The 18,307-nt window shown below is 57.0% G+C and overlaps 2 protein-coding genes across 2 annotated transcripts in view; one reads left to right on the top strand and one right to left on the bottom strand.

The window, feature by feature from the left end:
* The window catches only part of PYGB (glycogen phosphorylase B), a 60,461-nt gene extending 43,845 nt beyond the window's left edge, over positions 1-16,616 (top strand). The window contains exons 12-20 of the mRNA XM_032142781.2: positions 192-306; positions 1,316-1,417; positions 2,244-2,391; positions 6,778-6,836; positions 8,838-8,979; positions 10,659-10,866; positions 12,487-12,621; positions 14,226-14,292; positions 14,991-16,616. Coding sequence (XP_031998672.1) covers positions 192-306; positions 1,316-1,417; positions 2,244-2,391; positions 6,778-6,836; positions 8,838-8,979; positions 10,659-10,866; positions 12,487-12,621; positions 14,226-14,292; positions 14,991-15,143 — 1,129 coding nt within the window. The 3' untranslated portion in view covers positions 15,144-16,616. The remainder of the gene's footprint in view (positions 1-191; positions 307-1,315; positions 1,418-2,243; positions 2,392-6,777; positions 6,837-8,837; positions 8,980-10,658; positions 10,867-12,486; positions 12,622-14,225; positions 14,293-14,990) is intronic.
* The window catches only part of ABHD12 (abhydrolase domain containing 12, lysophospholipase), an 88,678-nt gene continuing 83,636 nt past the window's right edge, over positions 13,266-18,307 (bottom strand). Inside the window, exon 13 of the mRNA XM_032142784.2 lies at positions 13,266-13,338. Within this exon, the coding sequence (XP_031998675.1) occupies positions 13,281-13,338 (58 nt within the window). The 3' untranslated portion in view covers positions 13,266-13,280. The remainder of the gene's footprint in view (positions 13,339-18,307) is intronic.

The following is an 18,307-nucleotide window of genomic DNA, read 5'->3' as shown; positions in this document are numbered from 1 at the left end:
GGTGCAGGCGCTGCCTTTGTACGGCTCCCAGAGCCTGCAGCGGCCTCAGTCACCGTGTTCTCCTCAGAAAACAGAACAGAAACACTGAGCTTGAGGGCTCTTGGGACCTCCTTAAAAGGGCCTGAAGGTCTCTTGCTCACCTGGTTCAAGGCACAGCATTTGTGACAGTTCTCTGTTCTCTGTGTTTGCAGCTTTAAGGATTTTTATGAACTGGAGCCAGAGAAGTTCCAGAATAAGACCAACGGCATCACCCCCCGTCGGTGGCTGCTGCTGTGCAACCCGGGGCTGGCCGATACCATCGTGGAGGTGAGCCCCAGGCCCCGCCCATGCTTGTGGAGATGCCCGGGCTGAGAACCGCGGGCCGTGTCATCAGCCCCTGCTGAGCGCTTGCTGAGTAGGCAGGAGTCTGTCCCTCAGGTGTTGACCTGCAGGCTTCTGGACATGGGCGCCGAGCTGGGCAGTCACCCAGTGGGGCCTGGTGGGTCCTGTGTGCGAGTTCAGAAGCTGAGCTTTAGGGAGGGCTGGGGTGTGGCTGAGTGTAGCCACAGAGCCAATGCAAAAGAGGCAAGAGGCAGCTGACTGCCAGCCAGGCTGGGCGCCTATTTCCTGTTTGTATGTCAGCTCCTATGCGAGCTCCCCAAGGAAATGAGTGCTGAGGTGTCAGGCCCTGTGCTGCAGGCAAGGAGCAGCCGCTGGGGGGGTGGGCCACCCACCTGGGGCTATGGTCAGGCAAGGCTTCCCAGGAAAGCTGAGGTCTGAAGAGGGAATGAAGAGAGAGGGAGCAGTGCTCTGGGGCAAACTGGTCCAATGCCCTGTGCCAGGGGACGGGCCCCTGGCACCTGGAAAGCAGCGTGGCTCCTGTGCAGTCTGAGATGGGCCTGGGCACAGTGAGGAGAGGTGGCCGAGTGTTTGCGGGCAGCACCTGGGTGAGGTGCTGGCTTTGAGGGGGGCCACCTGCTGCAGGCAGGGAAGGTGCTGGTGCAGGGCAGTGGGAGGATGGCTTTGGGTTTTGGGTAGTGATGGGATGTTCAACGTCAGAGAACCCTGGGATCGGTGGCTGAGGGAGGCTCGTGTGTTTCTTGTGGACATTTGAACTGGTAGGGCTGGGCCACCTCGCAGAGCCCTCTCAGAAGAGGTAGGAGGGGCTGCTGTGGTGACCCTGTGGCCTGAGAGGTGGGATGCCCAGAGGGGCCCGGACAAGCAGATCCCAGGGGAAAGCAGGGGCGTGGGCGACAACGGGAGGAGGGCAGGTGGCTAGGGGGCCCAGCCTCAGGAGGCTGAGGCCCACAGTGAGCGGAACCTTTACGTTCTCCAGAAAATTGGGGAGGAGTTCCTGACTGACCTGAGCCAGCTGAAGAAGCTGCTGCCGCTGGTCAATGACGAGGTGTTCATCAGGGACGTGGCCAAGGTCAAACAGGTAGGCATGGCCCTGGCCCCAGCCCCGACCCCAGCCCTCTCACAACCAGGCAGGTAGGCCCTGGCCCCAGCCCTCCTGTAGGCCCAACACAGGTCCTGGGGTACCCACTGGGGCTTTAGTGGGGACTCGGAACAGGACTGAGGGTGAGGCTGTTAGGGTCGCCTGAGGTCTCTCCACCCCACTCAGCCTTTCAGATGAGGGCCCCGAGGAGGACAGGTCATGTGGCAGATAGGTGAGTGCAGACCCCAGGCCAGCCCTGCCCGTGCCTCGACCCTCCGCCATGGGTCAGTTCTGTATGGAAGCCTCTAGAAGCCGATTCCAGCGTGGTGCCCTCTTTGCCCCTGGAGAGCTGTGCAGGTGCACGAGCTGTCTGCACCGGCAGCAGCCCATCGGCTAGACCAGGGCCAGTCACGGCAGCCTTCAGACCTCAGTGGGCTGGAGGCCCATCTACACAGCCTGTCGAGCTTGGCCTCCTCCTAGAGGCCAGAACTAGTTCTCCTTGTAGTCCTTTCAGCCGTCCCGCTCCCGCGCTGCTCCCCCGCCTGCACGCCTGGGTCTGCAGTGTCTTTTGCTTGGCTCCAGGCATGCTCCTGGGCCGGCTCCTCACTTATCCCCTATTCCTGGTGTGGACCCACCTTCAGCATCACCCTCTCCCTTTTTCCCATGAGAAGACCCCTGGTGCAATCTCTGCCCCTCAGCTCCAGCCTGTATACCCCCGCCGCCTCCCTGCAGCACTCCTCACAGGGCACTCGAAGCAGGAAGCCGCAGGGTCAGTGGGTGGAGTCCTGGTGAAGTCTCCAGCCATCTTTCCCCTTCACCCTCCCAGGAGAACAAGCTCAAGTTCTCGGCCTTCCTGGAGAAGGAGTACAAGGTGAAGATCAACCCCTCCTCCATGTTCGACGTGCATGTGAAGAGGATCCATGAGTACAAGCGGCAGCTGCTCAACTGCCTGCACGTCGTCACCCTGTACAACCGTGAGTGCCGGCATCACCTGCACGACCGTGCTGCGGGGCCCAAGGCTTGCCCTTGCTCGCCAGCTGTGCACAGACCCTGGGCCTCTGTCACGGTGGGGGCTGTGCGTGTGTACGTGTGTGCATGTGTGATGTGGCACGTTTATTTTAAGCAAAAGCCATGTTTTTCTGTGTGCTCCATGCCAGGCCTCACGTGAGCAGGTGAACAGTTAAACACCCGAAAGGCTGAGGCTGGAGTGCAGTGGCGCCATCATGGCTCACTGCAGCCTCGGCCTCCAAGGGCCCAGGAAATCCTCGCACCTCAGTCCCCCAAGTATCTGGGACTACAGGCGCACGCCACTATGCCCTTGTAGTTTTTGTAGAGACAGGGTTTCACCATGTTGCCAAGGCTGGTCTCGAACTCCTGGCCTCAAGTGATCTACCCACTTCTGCCTCCCAAAGGGCTGGGGTTATAGGCATGAGCCACCGTACCGGGCCTTCAGTTTTTATTTTAAATTTACTTATTATCTCTGTGAGACTAATCTTATTTAGAAAGATTATGCTTATTAGAGGCATTTAAAGTATACTTATAAAAATTAAGATAGTATGTGTTAAATTTACACATGTATCTTATATGTCTAAGGACATTTAATTATGAGAACAAATATGAATCAGAGACCCCCAAAGGTCAGTGTGTATATTTGTTAGGTTTAATAGATAATAAAACCTTAAGGAAAAACTAGGCTTCTAAAATTTTGTAATTTAATAAAGTAGGTATTTTAAAAACCAAAGGAACCACACATCCTCCTTTCCGATACAAAGCTCCTCCCGGGAATAGATCTCCTATTCCCAATGAGTAAGCCTCGATGGGGTGGAGGATCTGGGTGTGTTTGAGACACATGTGGTAGGACAGAGGCTAGAGGCCACCACCGCTGAGGACCCCTCTGCCGTGTGGGCACCACGGGAGGTGCTTCCCAGGGCTGTGGCTTCCCGTCTCGGAGGTGGTGCTTGGGAACTTTGCATCATCTTTCTTTGCCCCGTTTTCCTCCTGCGGTTGTGACGCTCTGCGTTTCCCTGGTGGTGACGCGGAATCCTCCGCTTGCACAACGCTTGGCCCCATTTATGAGCGGCAGTGAGAGTCGCGGGTCACCCCCTCCCTTCCTCCCGTGCCGCCCCCAGTCAGTTGTTGCATCGTCTTCTATTGTGGGCCTTCAGGCTTTCCAGACGCTCCGCTTCTGCTTGGTTGGTTCGTTCGTTTTGAACGACGCGCTGTGATTTCCAGCCGTTCACAGGAGGCAGCCAACAGGCTGGTGCTCGCTCCCACTGGTCTTCCCCTTTGCCCCATGTCTGTGTGTGCACGCATAAATGTATGTGTGTGCATGCGTGTAAACACATGTGCTTATGTGTGTGCATGTACGTGTGGACCTTGTCTCCCTCCCGCACTGTCAGAGCTCACAGCATCAGTCCTCTGCCCCCAGCTGTATCCGTTTGAGTCTGCAGGTGGGTATGTTCACGGCTCCTCACGGTCCTCCTGCAAAGTGCTGCCCAGCTCTGCCGGCCGCTTTGTGTCTAGTTCATGACTGGCTCGTGGGAACAACCTTCCCGAGTTCTTGCTTGTTCAAAACGGCCTGGACCCTTCACCATGAAGGTCGGTTTGGCTGAAGATGCCAGTCCTGACTCCACTTCCTTCCCCCAGTGCTTTTTAGGGCCCTACCGGGCACTGTCTGGAGGGTGGATGTGTGTGCAGAAGACTGGCGTGGTCTGAGTTCTCGATCTCATGAGTGACTCACTGTCATTACTGTGTCTTGGTGTTGGCCGTTACGGGGCTTTTTCGCCAATACTCCGGGTGCTTGTTGAACGTGTTGCTAGACTTCAGGAAAGTTGTCTGTTTGAAACGTGTGTTTGGTTCTGTTTGATTTTCTGCTTCTGGGCTGCAGTGTGGCATGAGGTGGCTTTTTCTGGCCTGCCTCCTTGGTGCCTACTTCTCTCAGGACTTGGTTTGTCCTTGTCCTATGGAGTGGCACTGCTCTCTGGAGTATCTCCTGGCTGCACTTTCCTCCCATGCCCTCTGCCCCTCTCCTCTGCTCTCTGCCCCATTCCCTGAGGACTTGTGTTTGGCTCCATGTCTTTCCAAGTTGGTGGTCACCAAGGGTATGTGATTCGCGAAGGGTTCACTCCCCTCCTGTGGCCTGTGGCGGGGCTGGGTGCTGACTTCCATTGCTACGTTGGGGTGAGCTGGATCACCTGGGGCTATTCGGAATAGGCTTCTCAGCCCTCCAAGGCAGCTCCTCTGCTGGGCCAAGGCTGTGCTTCCCCAGCCTGTGGCACCTCCCTGTGGCTGCGTGTCTGCTGTCTCTCCAGGTCTCACCTGGGCGGGAGGCTCCCCTGGATGCCAGGACCTGCCTTGTGAGGGTGCCCTTGTGGGAGAGGCGCTCGCCTGAACCTGCTGTTCCCCGGGGACTCCTTGGTGGCCCCCAGGACCGGAGCTCTGCCCAGAGTGCCCCTCCCCAGAGGTTAGGACTCCCAGGACCCTGTCCCCTGCCCACTGTCACCTGGGGTTTGCATGGTTTCCTTCTTTCTTAATTGTGGTGAAATCGTCACTTGTGTGTTTCGTTTTTCCTGTTCTCTGCTGATTTCCAGAAGTGACAAGATCTAGCACTAAGGGGCAGCTGCATTCCTCCTGGAGCCTGGGGCCGGGTGGTATACATCAGCTGGACTCCCTGCTGCCCCACCCAGGCCTGGCTTGCTGGTGAACGCCTGTCCAGGGTGGCCGCTCATCCCCTTTTTGTAGGAACCTCCCGTGAAATCTGCAAACCCATGACCTGGCGAGGACAGCCTGTTTGCTGGGCTGGCAGTGAGCCGGCCGTCATGGCTTGACCCTCCATCCACTTCCGTGAAGAATTTCGGGGGCCCTCACCCGCTGTCCCAGCAAGGCAGAGGGGAGACACAAGGTCTCACCCAGTGCCCCTGCAGGCTGATGGCACCACAGCCACAAGGCTGAGGTTGCCACTTTTTCTTTGTGTCATCCAAACAATGTGTTTATTTTTTTTATTTTTTATTTTTTGAGATGGAGTCTCGCTCTCTCACCCAGGCTGGAGTGCAGTGGTGCAATCTCGGCTCACTGCAAGCTCCGCCTCCCGGGTTCACGCCATTCTCCTGCCTCAGCCTCTCCGAGTAGCTGGGACTACAGGCGCCCGCCACCACGCCCGGCTAATTTTTTGTATTTTTAGTAGAGACGGGGTTTCACCGTGGTCTCGATCTCCTGACCTCGTGATCCGCCCGCCTCGGCCTCCCAAAGTGCTGGGATTACAAGCGTGAGCCACCGCGCCCGGCCCAAACAATGTGTTTAAAACACACTTTAAGGCCAGTGTGGTGGCTCACCCCTGTAATCCCAATGATTTGGGAGGCTGAGGCCTGACGACTGTTTGATGCCAGGAGTTTGAGACCAGTCTGGGCAAAAAAGCGAGACCCCACCTGTACTAAAAGTGAAAAAATTAGCTGCATGTGGTAACCTGTTGGTGCCTGTAGTCCCATCTACTTGGGAGGCTAAGGAGGGGAAGATCACTTGAGCCCAGGAGTCTGTGGCTGCTGTGAACCCTGATGACACCACAGTACTCCAGCCTGGGTGGCAGACCTAAACCTTAACTCTTAAAAAGAAAACAAACAACAACAAAAAAAACACAAGAGTGGTAGAGCGCAAGGCGCGGTAGCTCACGCCTATAATCCCTGCACTTTGGGAGGCCAAGGCGGGAGGATTGCTTGAGCGTGGGAGTTTGAAACCAGCCTGGGCAATATAGAGAAACCCTCATCTCTACGAAAAATTAAAAAATTAGCTGAGTACGGTGGCACGTGCCTAGGATCCCAGCTACTCAGGAGGCTGAGGTGGGAGGACTGCTTGAGCCTGGAAGGTAGAGGCTGCCGTGAGCTATGCTCACACCACCACACTCCAGCCTGGGTGACAGAGTGAGCCACTGTCTCAAGAAACAAAACCAAACAAAACCCACAAGTGTGCCCTTCATGTACAGGGGCCTTGAACACTGGTGACCAGACCCAAGGAGGCTCCTGTGTTGGGCTTTTCTGAAAACTGAGATGCAGCTTTTCCTCTGAGCCCCTGAGAACAGCATCTTTGCTCGGGTCAGCTGCCGGGTTCGTCCGTGGTCCTGGCTGGCCTTCCTCACCAGCTGGGAACCTAAGTGCAGACCTCAGGGTGGCCTCGTTCCCTTGTAAGTGGCAGGTTCCTGGTGGATGGCCAGTGGCCCTGCGCCACTGCCGCCCATGTCTCTGGGGCTTGAAGCACGTGGCGGAGCGTGCCTGTCCTGCCTCAGGGTCGGCCTCTGATGCTGCTGGGCCCTGGCAGGTGCTCGTCCGGCTCCCGGTGCCTTGTGTGAGTCTCTTCTGTGTGTCCTGCAGGAATCAAGAGAGACCCGGCCAAGGCCTTTGTGCCCAGGACTGTTGTGATTGGGGGCAAGGTGAGTGACTTCCTCTGCAGTCCTCTCTGTGGTGTTTGGTCCGGGGATGGTGGGTGGGCAGCCTGCACGCTTGTCGTGGTGCCACCACATCCATACTCGGGAACCAGGTGCCCAGCAGTCACCGGCCCCTCTGGTGTGCCTGTGGGGGTGGGGACCCTGTAGAGAGTCAGAATGGGATGGAAGCCTCCTACCTGCCCAGCTCACTGGAGGGGTGCCCAGCCTAGAGGGCCAGTCCCCAGTGGGCTTGCTGGTGCCCACCTCAGAGGGGGCAGTGTCCTTTCTCTTCGTGCTCAGTGGGCACAGGGTGCTGTGGCTGCTTCATCACCTGCACATGCCCTGAGCATTGCCTGGTTTCAGTTCACTTTATTTACTATGACACATACTTTCAGAGTCCTAGATGTGCTGTCATCGAGTCCCAGGTCACATCATCACACTCATCAGCCCTCTGCAGCCAGTGTCCCCACCTCCTGCCATGTTTCCCTAGTAGCTTGGTCTTTATCCAGAACTGTGGGGCTGCTGTGGGGTGCAGCGTCCTTAGGAGGGTCCTGCTGGAGCAGTGGCCCTAAGTGAGTCTGGACTGTGTGAGGCACCCCAGCCCTCCATGGCAAGGCTGGGGCTTGGGGGTGCTGGTGCCTGTGTGCAGCCTGAAGGCTGCCCTCTTGCTGCCTTCAGTGAGTGGGAAGCTGGTCAGAGGGGTGGGCACTCCTCTGGGCTCCGCCACCTCCTGGCACACCCCATTTAGTCTCTGTCCACTCCTGTCACCTGCTGTTTTTGAAGCAAATTTTGGAATTGTGTCATTTTATTTGTCAGTATTTCAGTATGTAAAGTCCATAGAGATATGGAGTTTGAAAAAGTTTTAAATGTTATTATGAAAATTTTAGGCCAGGCACGGTGTCTCACGTCTGTAATCCCAGCACTTTGGGAGCCAAGGCGGGTGGATCGCATGAGCCCAGGAGTTCGAGACCAGCCTGGGCAATGTGGTGAAAAACCCCATCTCTACAAAAAAATGCAAAAATTAGCTGGGCGTGGTGGTGCATGTCTGAAGTCCCAGTTACTTGGGCGGCTGAGTAGGAGGATCGATTGTCCTGGGTGATTGAGGCTACAGTGAGTTGTGATTGCACTATTGCACTCCAGCCTGGGCAGCAGAGCCAGACCCTGTCTCAGCAAAAAAAAAAAAAGAAAAAAAAAGAAGGAAACATTTGAACCTAGAGAAAAGCAGGAAAATCTGTAGCAAAACCATAAACCTATCCCCCAGACTAGCTGAAGCATTTCACAGTAAACTGCAGACACGCTAGCTCTTCAGTCTTACATACGTCAGCATTCCTCTTCATAAAATGGTTTTCCACCAGAACCACAGTGGGAGTAGACCGAAACATCACCACACAGTACCACCATCCGTCACACCTAAAGCACTGGACAGGAGTCCTCCGTGTCATGAAATGTTCACTCGGGTACTTCATGGGTCCCTGGCCTAGTTGTCTTTGTAAAGTGACAGACATTTCTAAAAGTTGGTCTGAGTGAGGGCCCAGTGAGTCCTCACCTTGGACTGGCCGTGGTGTCTCGGTTCTCTGTAGGTTTTCCCCACGGTCTGTCTGTCACAGACATCGGGTTGTCTGTCCGCCGTAGCCTGGCTCTTTGCGAATGTGTCCCTCCACTGTGTCCCAGTATGTCCCTAGGGACAGTTCTCTGTTTCCTGTCAGTCGGCCACTCTAGAAATCCTGGTCTCTTTTACCTTGTAATTCTGAAAACCTAACAACAACCAGAAAACCAGACTTGAGGCGGGCACGTTTCTGGATGTGGCGAGGTGGCCACCATCATGAGCGCTCAGCAGAAGCTGAGGCCTTGGGGCCGCGGGGCCTCCCTAGCTCCTCTACTGACCGTCCCAACAGCAGGCTCTTGTGGCTCTGGCCTCACCCTCCTACAGCCTCCAGGAACCAGGAGCACCTCCCAGGGCCTGAACAAGGCGTTTTCATGCTAAAAACCTTCACTCTCCCCTTCCAGGCAGCGCCCGGTTACCACATGGCCAAGCTGATCATCAAGTTGGTCACGTCCATCGGCGACGTCATCAATGATGACCCAGTTGTGGGTGACAGGTTGAAAGTGATCTTCCTGGAGAACTACCGCGTGTCCTTGGCTGAGAAAGGTAACCCTGGAAGCCTGTGTTGGACAGAAAACTCACTCCTGCCCGGGAATGGGTGCTGTACTGGTCCCGGGCCTTTCATCCTCAGCCAGTTCAGCTCTGCCTGGACACCCAGGCCTAGCCAGCTGGGCTGCAGGCGAGCAGGGAACGGCTTTGGGGAGTGCTCCCTGTGCAGTGCAGAGGACTCACAGTGTGTCCCGGGGCGCCTTGCATGTCACAGGCAGTGTCATCCCCCAGCAGAGCACCCTTACTGCCGCGCCTGCCTGGCCTGCCCTCTGTACCCTCCCTCCCCTGCCCTCTCCTCCTGCCCCTCAGCCGTGCCCTCTGCTGGCGGGACGTGCACCAGGCCAGTGGGGTTGTGGGCCCCCAGCTTCCCTCAACCCCGCTGCCCCTCCTCCGCCCACGTCCTTGCTCCTCACTGCCTGCCTGCTCTTGGGCCCACCACTGTTCTCAGGTGGCAGCACCTGCCTCGTCTGTGCTTCCTGAGGGCAGCCTGGGCCGGTCCTGGGATGTGCTGCCATGTGCCCTGGAGCCCATCGCTTCCCACCCCTGTGGGCCCTACTGGGCAGGAAAGTGATTTGCCCACCAGATGGTGGGAGATCTGAGCCTGGCATTCTTGTGCTCCCCTCCTGCCGCCGAGGGCCAAGGGCCCCCCCTAGTTCAGGCCGCCTGGGCTTCCCAGGCTGCCGCAGGTGAGAGGGCTGATCCGCTGTTGTCCTTGCAAGCTCAGTGGTGCGGGGAGGGGGAAGTCCCTGGGCACCGTCCCTGTGGCCTGGCTGCTGCCTTGGTGTCCATGTCGCTCCCCCTCTTTAGTGGTGCCTGGCAGGCGAGGTCCCTTGAGGCACTCACGGGCCGGCTTGCCTCTGGCTTGGCCAGGAACTTCAGTGGTGTGGCTCGTCCTTCCCTGCTCCTCTGACCGAAGCATCTCCTCTCCTCCGTGCTGCCTGAGGCTCCCCTCCTCATGTGTCTTTTGGGGCCAGCTGACTCCTGCTCATCTTTAGAGCAGGCCTTTGGGCACCTGGTCTGGAGCCTCGGTGCTGGCGTCAGGGCCCCGTTCTCCTCGGCAGTGTTGCTGTCGCTGACTGGGCTGCAGCCCGAGGTGAGGGTGGAGAGCAGGTTGTATAGTCACTGTGTGCAGTCACAGCGTGTCTGGGAGTGGTGACCAGTCCCAAGGGACAGGCACAGAGAAAGCGCAGGGCTGTGGCATCTGGCAGCTGCTGGTGCCCACGAGGTCGCCACCCCTCAGCCTCTCCAGCCTTCTGGCTCTTTGCGAGTCTACATTCCTCCTGAAAGGATCCAGGGAGCCGCTGGGGCTGATCAAGGTCGCGGGGATCCAGGGACCGACATTGTCAGCGAGCCAGGACTGGCTCCTTGGCTAGGCCTGGTTTTGGGAAGGTTTTGGTGCAGAGATCCTTTGCCGCCTGGGGGGCTCCTCAGGAGCCTCCATCTTGGACCCTCTGCCTCAAGGCTGCCCCAGTCACAAAGGGGAGCCCTGCAGAGGCAGGTGGCCGTGTCCAGCCTGGGCCCCTGTGGGAGCAGGAGTGGGAGCAGGACGGGGGCCGGAGCAGGGCCACAGCATTGGTCCCTCCGTGACCCAGCCCTGGGTGGATGGGCTGGCTCCTCCTGCAGTGAGCCTTGCGGCTGAGGACATTGGGGTCCTGTTCCTGTGCTCCCCTCCGCAGTGATCCCAGCCGCTGATCTGTCGCAGCAGATCTCCACTGCAGGCACTGAGGCCTCGGGCACAGGCAACATGAAGTTCATGCTCAATGGGGCCCTCACCATCGGCACCATGGACGGCGCCAACGTGGAGATGGCCGAGGAGGCCGGGGCCGAGAACCTCTTCATCTTCGGCCTGCGGGTGGAGGATGTCGAGGCCTTGGACCGGAAAGGGTACGAGCCTGTGCCCCTGGGCACCTGGCAGCGTGAGGATGGAGAATGAAGGGCACTGGGCTGGGGGCATTGGCTGGACCGGGCTCTTGGGGCCAGGCCACTGTGTGCCAGGGTCAGTGCCCGCCCAGGGCTGTGTGCCTGCCTGCAGGGGTGACCATTCTTTCCAGGTGCATGGAATGGACGGGGTCCGGGCTGCGGGTGAGGCCCACGTGGGGGCGCTGGGCTGCTCCTGTCTTGGCTCCGAGGCTGAATCTGTGGAGTCCAGACCAGGGGCTCCTCCCCAGGAAAGGCCTTTTCCCCTGGGGAGCGTCTCCTAGAGGGACACCCCCTGGGGCACAGGCTGGACGCAGCCCCACAGAAATGGGCTGGGGCTGGGCGGGGCCCCACTGCCAGGGGCACTCTGCTGGGAGCACTCTGCTGATTTGGGGCTTGCCTGCTGTTGAGGTTCTGGTCTAAGTTGTAACTGTTACAAATAGTTTAAAAATAGTATTTGGAAACATTTTAAATGTGTGGGCCAGGGTAGGGGGGCGGTTGGGGGTGGTGGTGGGGATGGGGGAGTTGGGGGGTGGCGGGGGGGATGGGGGAGGGGTGGGGGGTGGCGGAGAGGAGGAGGGAATCCTGAAGACAGCACCCAGAGCTTCGTCCACCTTCTGCCCGCGCCCCTTCGTTGGCTGCACTGAGCTCGGAGCACTGGCCCTCCTGCAGCCCACACTCCATTCCGACTCCACCAGGGTTCTGTTACTGTCTTTCCCATCCCAGGATCCCATCAGGGCACTCCACTGTGCTCCGCTAATTTTTTTTGTATTTTTTTTTTTTTTTTAGTAGAGACCTGTCAGGTCTCCCCAGTGTCATTTTGTCTGTGACAGCTTCTCAGTTTTTCCTTGTTCTTCATGACCTGGACGTTCATGAGGAATCCGGCACTGGCCTGATTCCAAGCGATAATTACAAAGAAAAGGCAGTGTTGCCTGATTGCCTTGAAGCGCTGGGCAGCTCGTGAAGCCTTAGGTAGGGTCAGGTGAAACCACACATGCCATCTAAAGTCAGAGCTGTGCCTTGCCGGCCCGAGCACACAGGCCTGTGCACCCTTTCTGTGCCCTCACACAGCTTCTTCCGCCCGGGCCCCGTCCTGGGATGCCCATGTCTGCCTGTCCCTCCCTCTCCCACTTAGCTCTGCCTTGTCCTGTCTGGTCTTGCTTGTGTTTTTCCTTTTCCATCTTCGAGGTCCCAGCCAAGGTGCTCCACTTCACTTCCTGCCCCTCCGGCCATCTGTTTTTCAAAAGCTCTGCCCAGGATTTCACAGTGAGCCAAGTTCTGAGTGGCCCTCTCCACTAGGGATGTGGCATGAGCCACTATGTCCTAGCAGATCTGCTAGTGATGACATTTCTTTAACACTCAAAGGAGCAGGTGGGATTGGCTTTAGACTGACTTCACATCTCTGCGGGTCCCTGCTCAAGGGAATTGCAGCCACCCATAGCCACTGGCTGCTGCCCTGGACCATGCAGGCCTTGAGCTCCCAGGGCCATCCTGGGGCAGGGGTTGTGCCAGGCACCAACATGGCTTGTCCCCCAAGGTGGCCCACCTGGGGCGCTGGCTGCTGACTCCTGGCCCATCGCCTCACAGGTACAATGCCAGGGAGTACTACGACCACCTGCCCGAGCTGAAGCAGGCTGTGGACCAGATCAGCAGTGGCTTTTTTTCTCCCAAGGAGCCAGACTGCTTCAAGGACATCGTGAACATGCTGATGCACCATGACAGGTGGGACCGACTGCCCTGGTTGGCTGGCTGGGAGGGGTCCTCTTTGTGGGTTGGATATTCCACCTTGTTTGGAGAGCAAAACCCGTGCTTTCAGGACGTCTTCTGCACTGTGCCCATGAGACCTTACTGGGCAGAGCCTTAGACCCCAGCCAGGAGTTTGCGATGGCCTCTGGCAATGCCAGGGGGCCCTGGGCAGTGAGACACAGCAGGAGAGTCCAGCCCCCAGGCCTTGTGGACCAATGTGCTGAGCAGGAGGGGGTGTCCTCTGCTGGTTGGAGGTCCCAGGGGCAGCCGTGTCCCAGCAGGCCAGTAGAGGGAGCATGGGCCCAAAACTCCCTGGGTGGGGTAGGGGGCGCACAAGGGCTGCAGAACCGCGGCAGGCGTCAGTGCCAGTGACAGGCAGTGGTGAAAATGGGTTTCACTTGCAACGATGTAACATTATAATGTAGTTAGTGTTTTATTTCAGTGCAGTTAGCACATGATATGGTTTATCTAGAGTTACAGACTTTGTAAGGTTTGCAGCTCAGGGCAGTTCTTTACCCTGTTGGCAAAAGTTGAATCCAGTGAGGGCTGGGAATTCACCTGTCCTCCACTTTCAGCTGCCTTTGGGTTAGTTTTGTCTGCTGCTCTTTGATGACTGTGTCACCTGTTGGCTTCAGTCACACCAGCTCTGACCACATGCTGGGATCTGGGCTGGAACCTGGGCCCTGCTGAGGTCTGTGATAAAGGAAGTGCTTTTAAAATTGTGAACTCTGCATTGCGTGAAGTGTGCTTCTGACTCGATAGTGAACAGAAATGCATTTGTAGATTAATAAATCTGGCATTTTTGTTCAGCACATCAGGAACTGCAAGTCAATATTTCCTGTGTAGGCAAATCCCAGTTAGACTTGAGATAAGACAGCAAATAGAGATGCCGTTCCCCAGCGAGTGCCCCTTGCCCTGAGGAGGCGCCATGGGCACTCCACTGTCTGCCCAGGAGGCCTCTCCCATGTTTGGCTCTAACTGCCCTGCGTGTGGAAGACACGTTTTAAACGCCAGTTTATTTAAAGGAGTGTTGGGTTGAAATAAGGTTTTTCTTTTTTTTTTTTTGAAACGGAGTCTCACTCTGTCGCCCAGGCTGGAGTGCAGTGGCGCAATCTCGGCTCACTGCAAGCTCTGCCTCCCGGGTTCACGCCATTCTCCTGCCTCAGCCTCTCCAAGTAGCTGGGAGTGACTACAGGCGCCCGCCACCACGCCCGGCTAATTTTTTTTGTATTTTTTTTTTTTTTAGTAGAGACGGGGTTTCACCGTGGTCTCGATCTCCTGACCTCGTGATCCGCCCGCCTTGGCCTCCCAAAGTGCTGGGATTACAAGCATGAGCCACCGCGCCTGGCCGAAATAAGGTTTTTCTAAAATATTGTCCCAGGACATAAGTGTTGCTCACAGAGAAGCCCTGTGGCCAAACGGGCCTGGCGCAGCCTGGCTCTGACCAGCTTTGTGGGCCCCTTCGCTCCAGGCAGGACCAGGTGGATGGTGCCTGGCCTCCTGCCCTGGGACTCTCCCCTCGGGACAGTGTGGGCAGGGCTCCCTGCTGCCCCGGCCCAGCCTCCTTTCTCTCATTCCAGGTTCAAGGTGTTTGCAGACTATGAAGCCTACATGCAGTGCCAGGCACAGGTGGACCAGCTGTACCGGGTGAGGCTCCTGGGTCCAGAGGCTGGGGGAGCAGCTGGGTGGGTCCATGTAGACGTGTTGGGTCGGATTGTTTATTTCCCAATCTGAGTAGGTTCTTGGCCCAGGCCAGAGGGGCTTGTGATTCTGATCTGTCATCAGTCGGCTGTACCTGCCTTTAGGGAAGTTGTCACTGTCACTGTCACCCCCTCCGTTGAAAAAACAGCTCCTAATGGCCAAGAAAGGAATGTGGGGCCTAGAAACTGAGTGACGGGCAGGGCCCTGGAAGGGACCCTCTCTTCCCTCAGTCAGGGCTGGGCTCGAGGAAAGGCTGGCCTGGTGTGAGCTGCAGCTTGTGGCAGCTGTGAGGCTCCCTGGTGGAAGGAGAGTACCTGGCCATGTCCGCTGGCACTGGATCTGCCTGGGCAGTTCTTACCTGGTGCTATCCCTATCGTCGTCCTGGGGGCTATGCCCTAGCAGGAATTTTCGAGGCTGGGACCTTCTCTCCAGCTCCTTGCTCCCTAGATCTAGAATGTGGTAGCTTTCCTGGTCCGTGGGGGACCCTTTTCAACGAACAAGGGATTGTAATGTCCTCCTCTTCCAGCGGATGGCCCCAAGGCTCGGAGCTCATTTGGAAACAGTCCTAAAGTTCTGGAATCCCATGCCTTTAGCAGCCCCTAGCCCTGTGACACCAGAGACTAATTTCATCTCCTTCCCTGCAGAACCCCAAGGAGTGGACCAAGAAGGTCATCAGGAACATCGCCTGCTCGGGCAAGTTCTCCAGTGACCGGACCATCACGGAGTATGCACGGGAGATCTGGGGCGTGGAGCCCTCCGATCTGCAGATCCCGCCCCCCAACATCCCCCGGGACTAGGCACACCCTGCCTTGGCGGGACCAGCGGGCATTTGTTTTCTTGCTGACTTTGCACCTCCTTTTTTTCCCAAACACTTTGGTGGTCCCTGCTTTTCTGAGTACCATGTTTCCAGGAGGGGCCATACAGGTCAGGGTGGTTTTGAGAGAGCAGGGCAAGGAAGGAATGTGCTAGAAGCGCTCCTAGTTTCTTGTAAAGGAAGCCAGAGTTGACAGTACAAAGGGTCGTGGCCAGCCCTGCAGCTTCAGCACTTGCCCCACCCAGAGTGGGAGGCAGGTGGAGCCGCCTGCTGGGCTACCCCAGAACTTTGCACTCATCTTGCTATGTATTAGCCAATGTCTTTAGTGTTGAGCCTCTGGATTTTGGGGTCTGGGCCAGTGGCCATAGTGAAGCCTGGGGACGTGTGTTACTGCAACATCTGGGCTGCCAGCCACAGGGAAGGGCCAAGCCCCATGTAGCCCCAGTCATCCTGCCCAGCCCTGCCTCCTGGCCACGCTGGGAGGGGTCAGATCCTCCAGGCATCGTCTTCACACCCCCCTGCCCCCTGCCCCCTGCTCTGGCTCTGCACCTGGTATATGGGTCATGGACCCAGATGGGGCTTCTTTTGTAGCCATCCAATGGGCATTGTGTGGGTGCTTGGAACCCGGGATGACTGAGGGGGACATTGGAGTGGGTGCCTGTGTCTGCTGTCTCAGAGGCCTTGGTCAGGATGAAGTTGGCTGATGCAGCTTAGCTTGGTTTTGCTTATTCAAAAGAGAAAATAACTACACATGGAAATGAAACTAGCTGAAGACTTTTCTTGTTTTAGCAACTGAAAATTGTACTTGGTCACTTTTGTGCTTGAGGAGGCCCATTTTCTGCCTGGCAGGGGGCAGGTCTGTGCCCTCCTGCTGACTCCCGCTGTGTCCTGAGGTGCATTTCCTGTTGTACACACAAGGGCCAGGGTCCATTCTCCCTCCCTTTCCACTGGTGCCACAGCCTCGTCTGGAAAAAGGACCAGGGGTCCTGGAGGAACCCGTTTGTGCTCTGCTTGGACAGCAGGCCTGGCACTGGGAGGTGGGGGTGAGCCCCTCACAGCCTTGCCCCTCCCCAAGGCTGGCAACCTGCCTCCCATTGCCCAAGAGAGAGGGCAGGGAACAGGCTACTGTCCTTCCCTGTGGAATTGCCGAGAAATCTAGCACCTTGCATGCTGGATCTGGGCTGCGGGAGGCTCTTTTTCACCCTGGCCTCCAGTGCCCACCAGGAGGATCTGCGCACGGTGCACAGCCCACCAGAGCACTACAGCCTTTTATTGAGTGGGGCAAGTGCTGGGCTGTGGTCGTGCCCTGACAGCATCTGCCCCAGGCAGCGGCCCTGTGGAGGCCATACTCCCCGAGTTGGCCACTGGGGCCACCACCCTGACCACCACTGTGCCCCTCATTGTTACTGCCTTGTGAGATAAACTGATTAAAACCTTTGTGGCTGTGGTTGGCTGATGTGGGGTCTATGTTTCACTAACTGCAGGTGGTGGTGTAAGGCTGTGGGAAGCAGAGAACACAGGCCTGAGGCCCAGGGTGGTGCCAGTGCAGGGATGAGACCTGCAAGTGGGCCACAGGTCCCACCTCTGAAACTAGAGCTGAATTACACCCCATCATTCTGGGATTGAGGGCAGAAAAGTTTGCATCTCCACTAGGTGTGGGACCTGGGGCCATGTGTGCCTGAACAGCTAGTTTTTTTTTGTTTTGAGATGGAGTTTTGCTTTTGTTGCCCAGGCTGGAGTGCAATGGCGTGGTCTTGGCTCACTGCAATCTCCACCTCCCGAGTTCAAGCAATTCTCCTGCCTCAGCCTCCGGAGTAGCTGGGATTACAGGCGCCCGCCACCACACCCGGCTAATTTCCATGTTTGCCAGGCTGGTCTCAAACTCCTGACCTCAGGTGATCTGCCCACCTCAGCCTCCCAAAGTGCTGGGATTACAGTTGTGAACCACTGTTCCTGGCCAAGCTAGCTATTTTCTAAAAATCCTATCAAATCCAGCCATTACTAAACATGCTATCTGGGGATAAGAAACACACCTTTCTGGTGTGACTTGTGCTGGTCCCTTTGCACCTGCGGCTTTTGTCTCCCACTCCTGGCCCTGGGGACTAAAACATTGCCCCTCAATTGTACAGTTGCAGATTAAGAAATCAGGAGAAACGAGCCTAGGGCTCAGTGCTACCCTGAAGACCCAAGAACTGGGATGCTGGAGTGCCCTGGGCCTCCTTGGCCTCAGACCTAGTCATGCAGGGGTTGGTGCTGCCAGGTTGTCGTCATCCCCGCGCCCACCGTGCACCTGGGTGGGCGGCACCAAGATGGTGCCCTGGGAGTCTCTGCCTCCCCAGGTCTGTGGGGTTCTCTCCCAGGGATTAGTTGCTTGGACAACTGAGCTCAGCACCCTGGGTAGGGCACTTGGGTGTAATGAGCTGACAGGTGATGGAGCAGCTGCCACACAGAAGCTGCCTTTCTCGCTCTTACCTGCATCTGTCAGTTTTGTAAAAAACTAGCTTGGCCTAGTGCAATGGCTCATGCCTATAATCCCAGCACTTTGAGAGGCCAAGGCAGGAGGATTGCTCAGGAGTTCGAGACCAGCCTGGGCAACATGGAAAACCCCATCTTTACAAAACATAACAAGAATTAGCTGGGCATGGTGGCACCTGACTGTAGTCCCACCTACTTGGGAGGCTGAGGTGGGAGAACTGCTTGAGCCCAGGAGGTGGAAGTTGCTGTGACCTATGATTGTGCCACTGCACTCCAGCCTGGGCAACAGAGTGAGACTGTCTCAAAAAAACAAAAAAAAAAACCCACCAGGAGCTTGTATTTTTAGTTTGGATCCTTGGCTGGGGGACTGAGGCAAGATACAAAGTAGCTTACATAGACAAAAAAATGAGGAAAAGATGAAGGCCAGCCCAGGTAGAGCAGGTCGCCTCTGCTTCGTGGTCAGGAGCTGCAGTGTGCGACAAGGCCAGGAGAGCAGCCTCGGGCTCTGTGCTGGAGTAAACCTGTCTCCTAAAGGGGCTGCCTTGCTCCCCTAGGGGTTCCTATAGCCTTGCAAAGACACTCTGGGTCCCCGGCTCAGATCCCAACCCTGGGGCAGGTGGTGTCTCTGGGGCCATGGGTGGGCAGAACAGAAATGACACTGATTAGGGACCA

This window comes from Hylobates moloch, unplaced genomic scaffold (assembly GCF_009828535.3).
Source record: "Hylobates moloch isolate HMO894 unplaced genomic scaffold, HMol_V3 SCAFFOLD_21, whole genome shotgun sequence".
Classification (NCBI taxonomy): domain Eukaryota; kingdom Metazoa; phylum Chordata; class Mammalia; order Primates; family Hylobatidae; genus Hylobates; species Hylobates moloch.
Note: the sequence above shows the minus strand (reverse complement) of the source record. Positions and strands in the feature narration are given on the sequence as shown.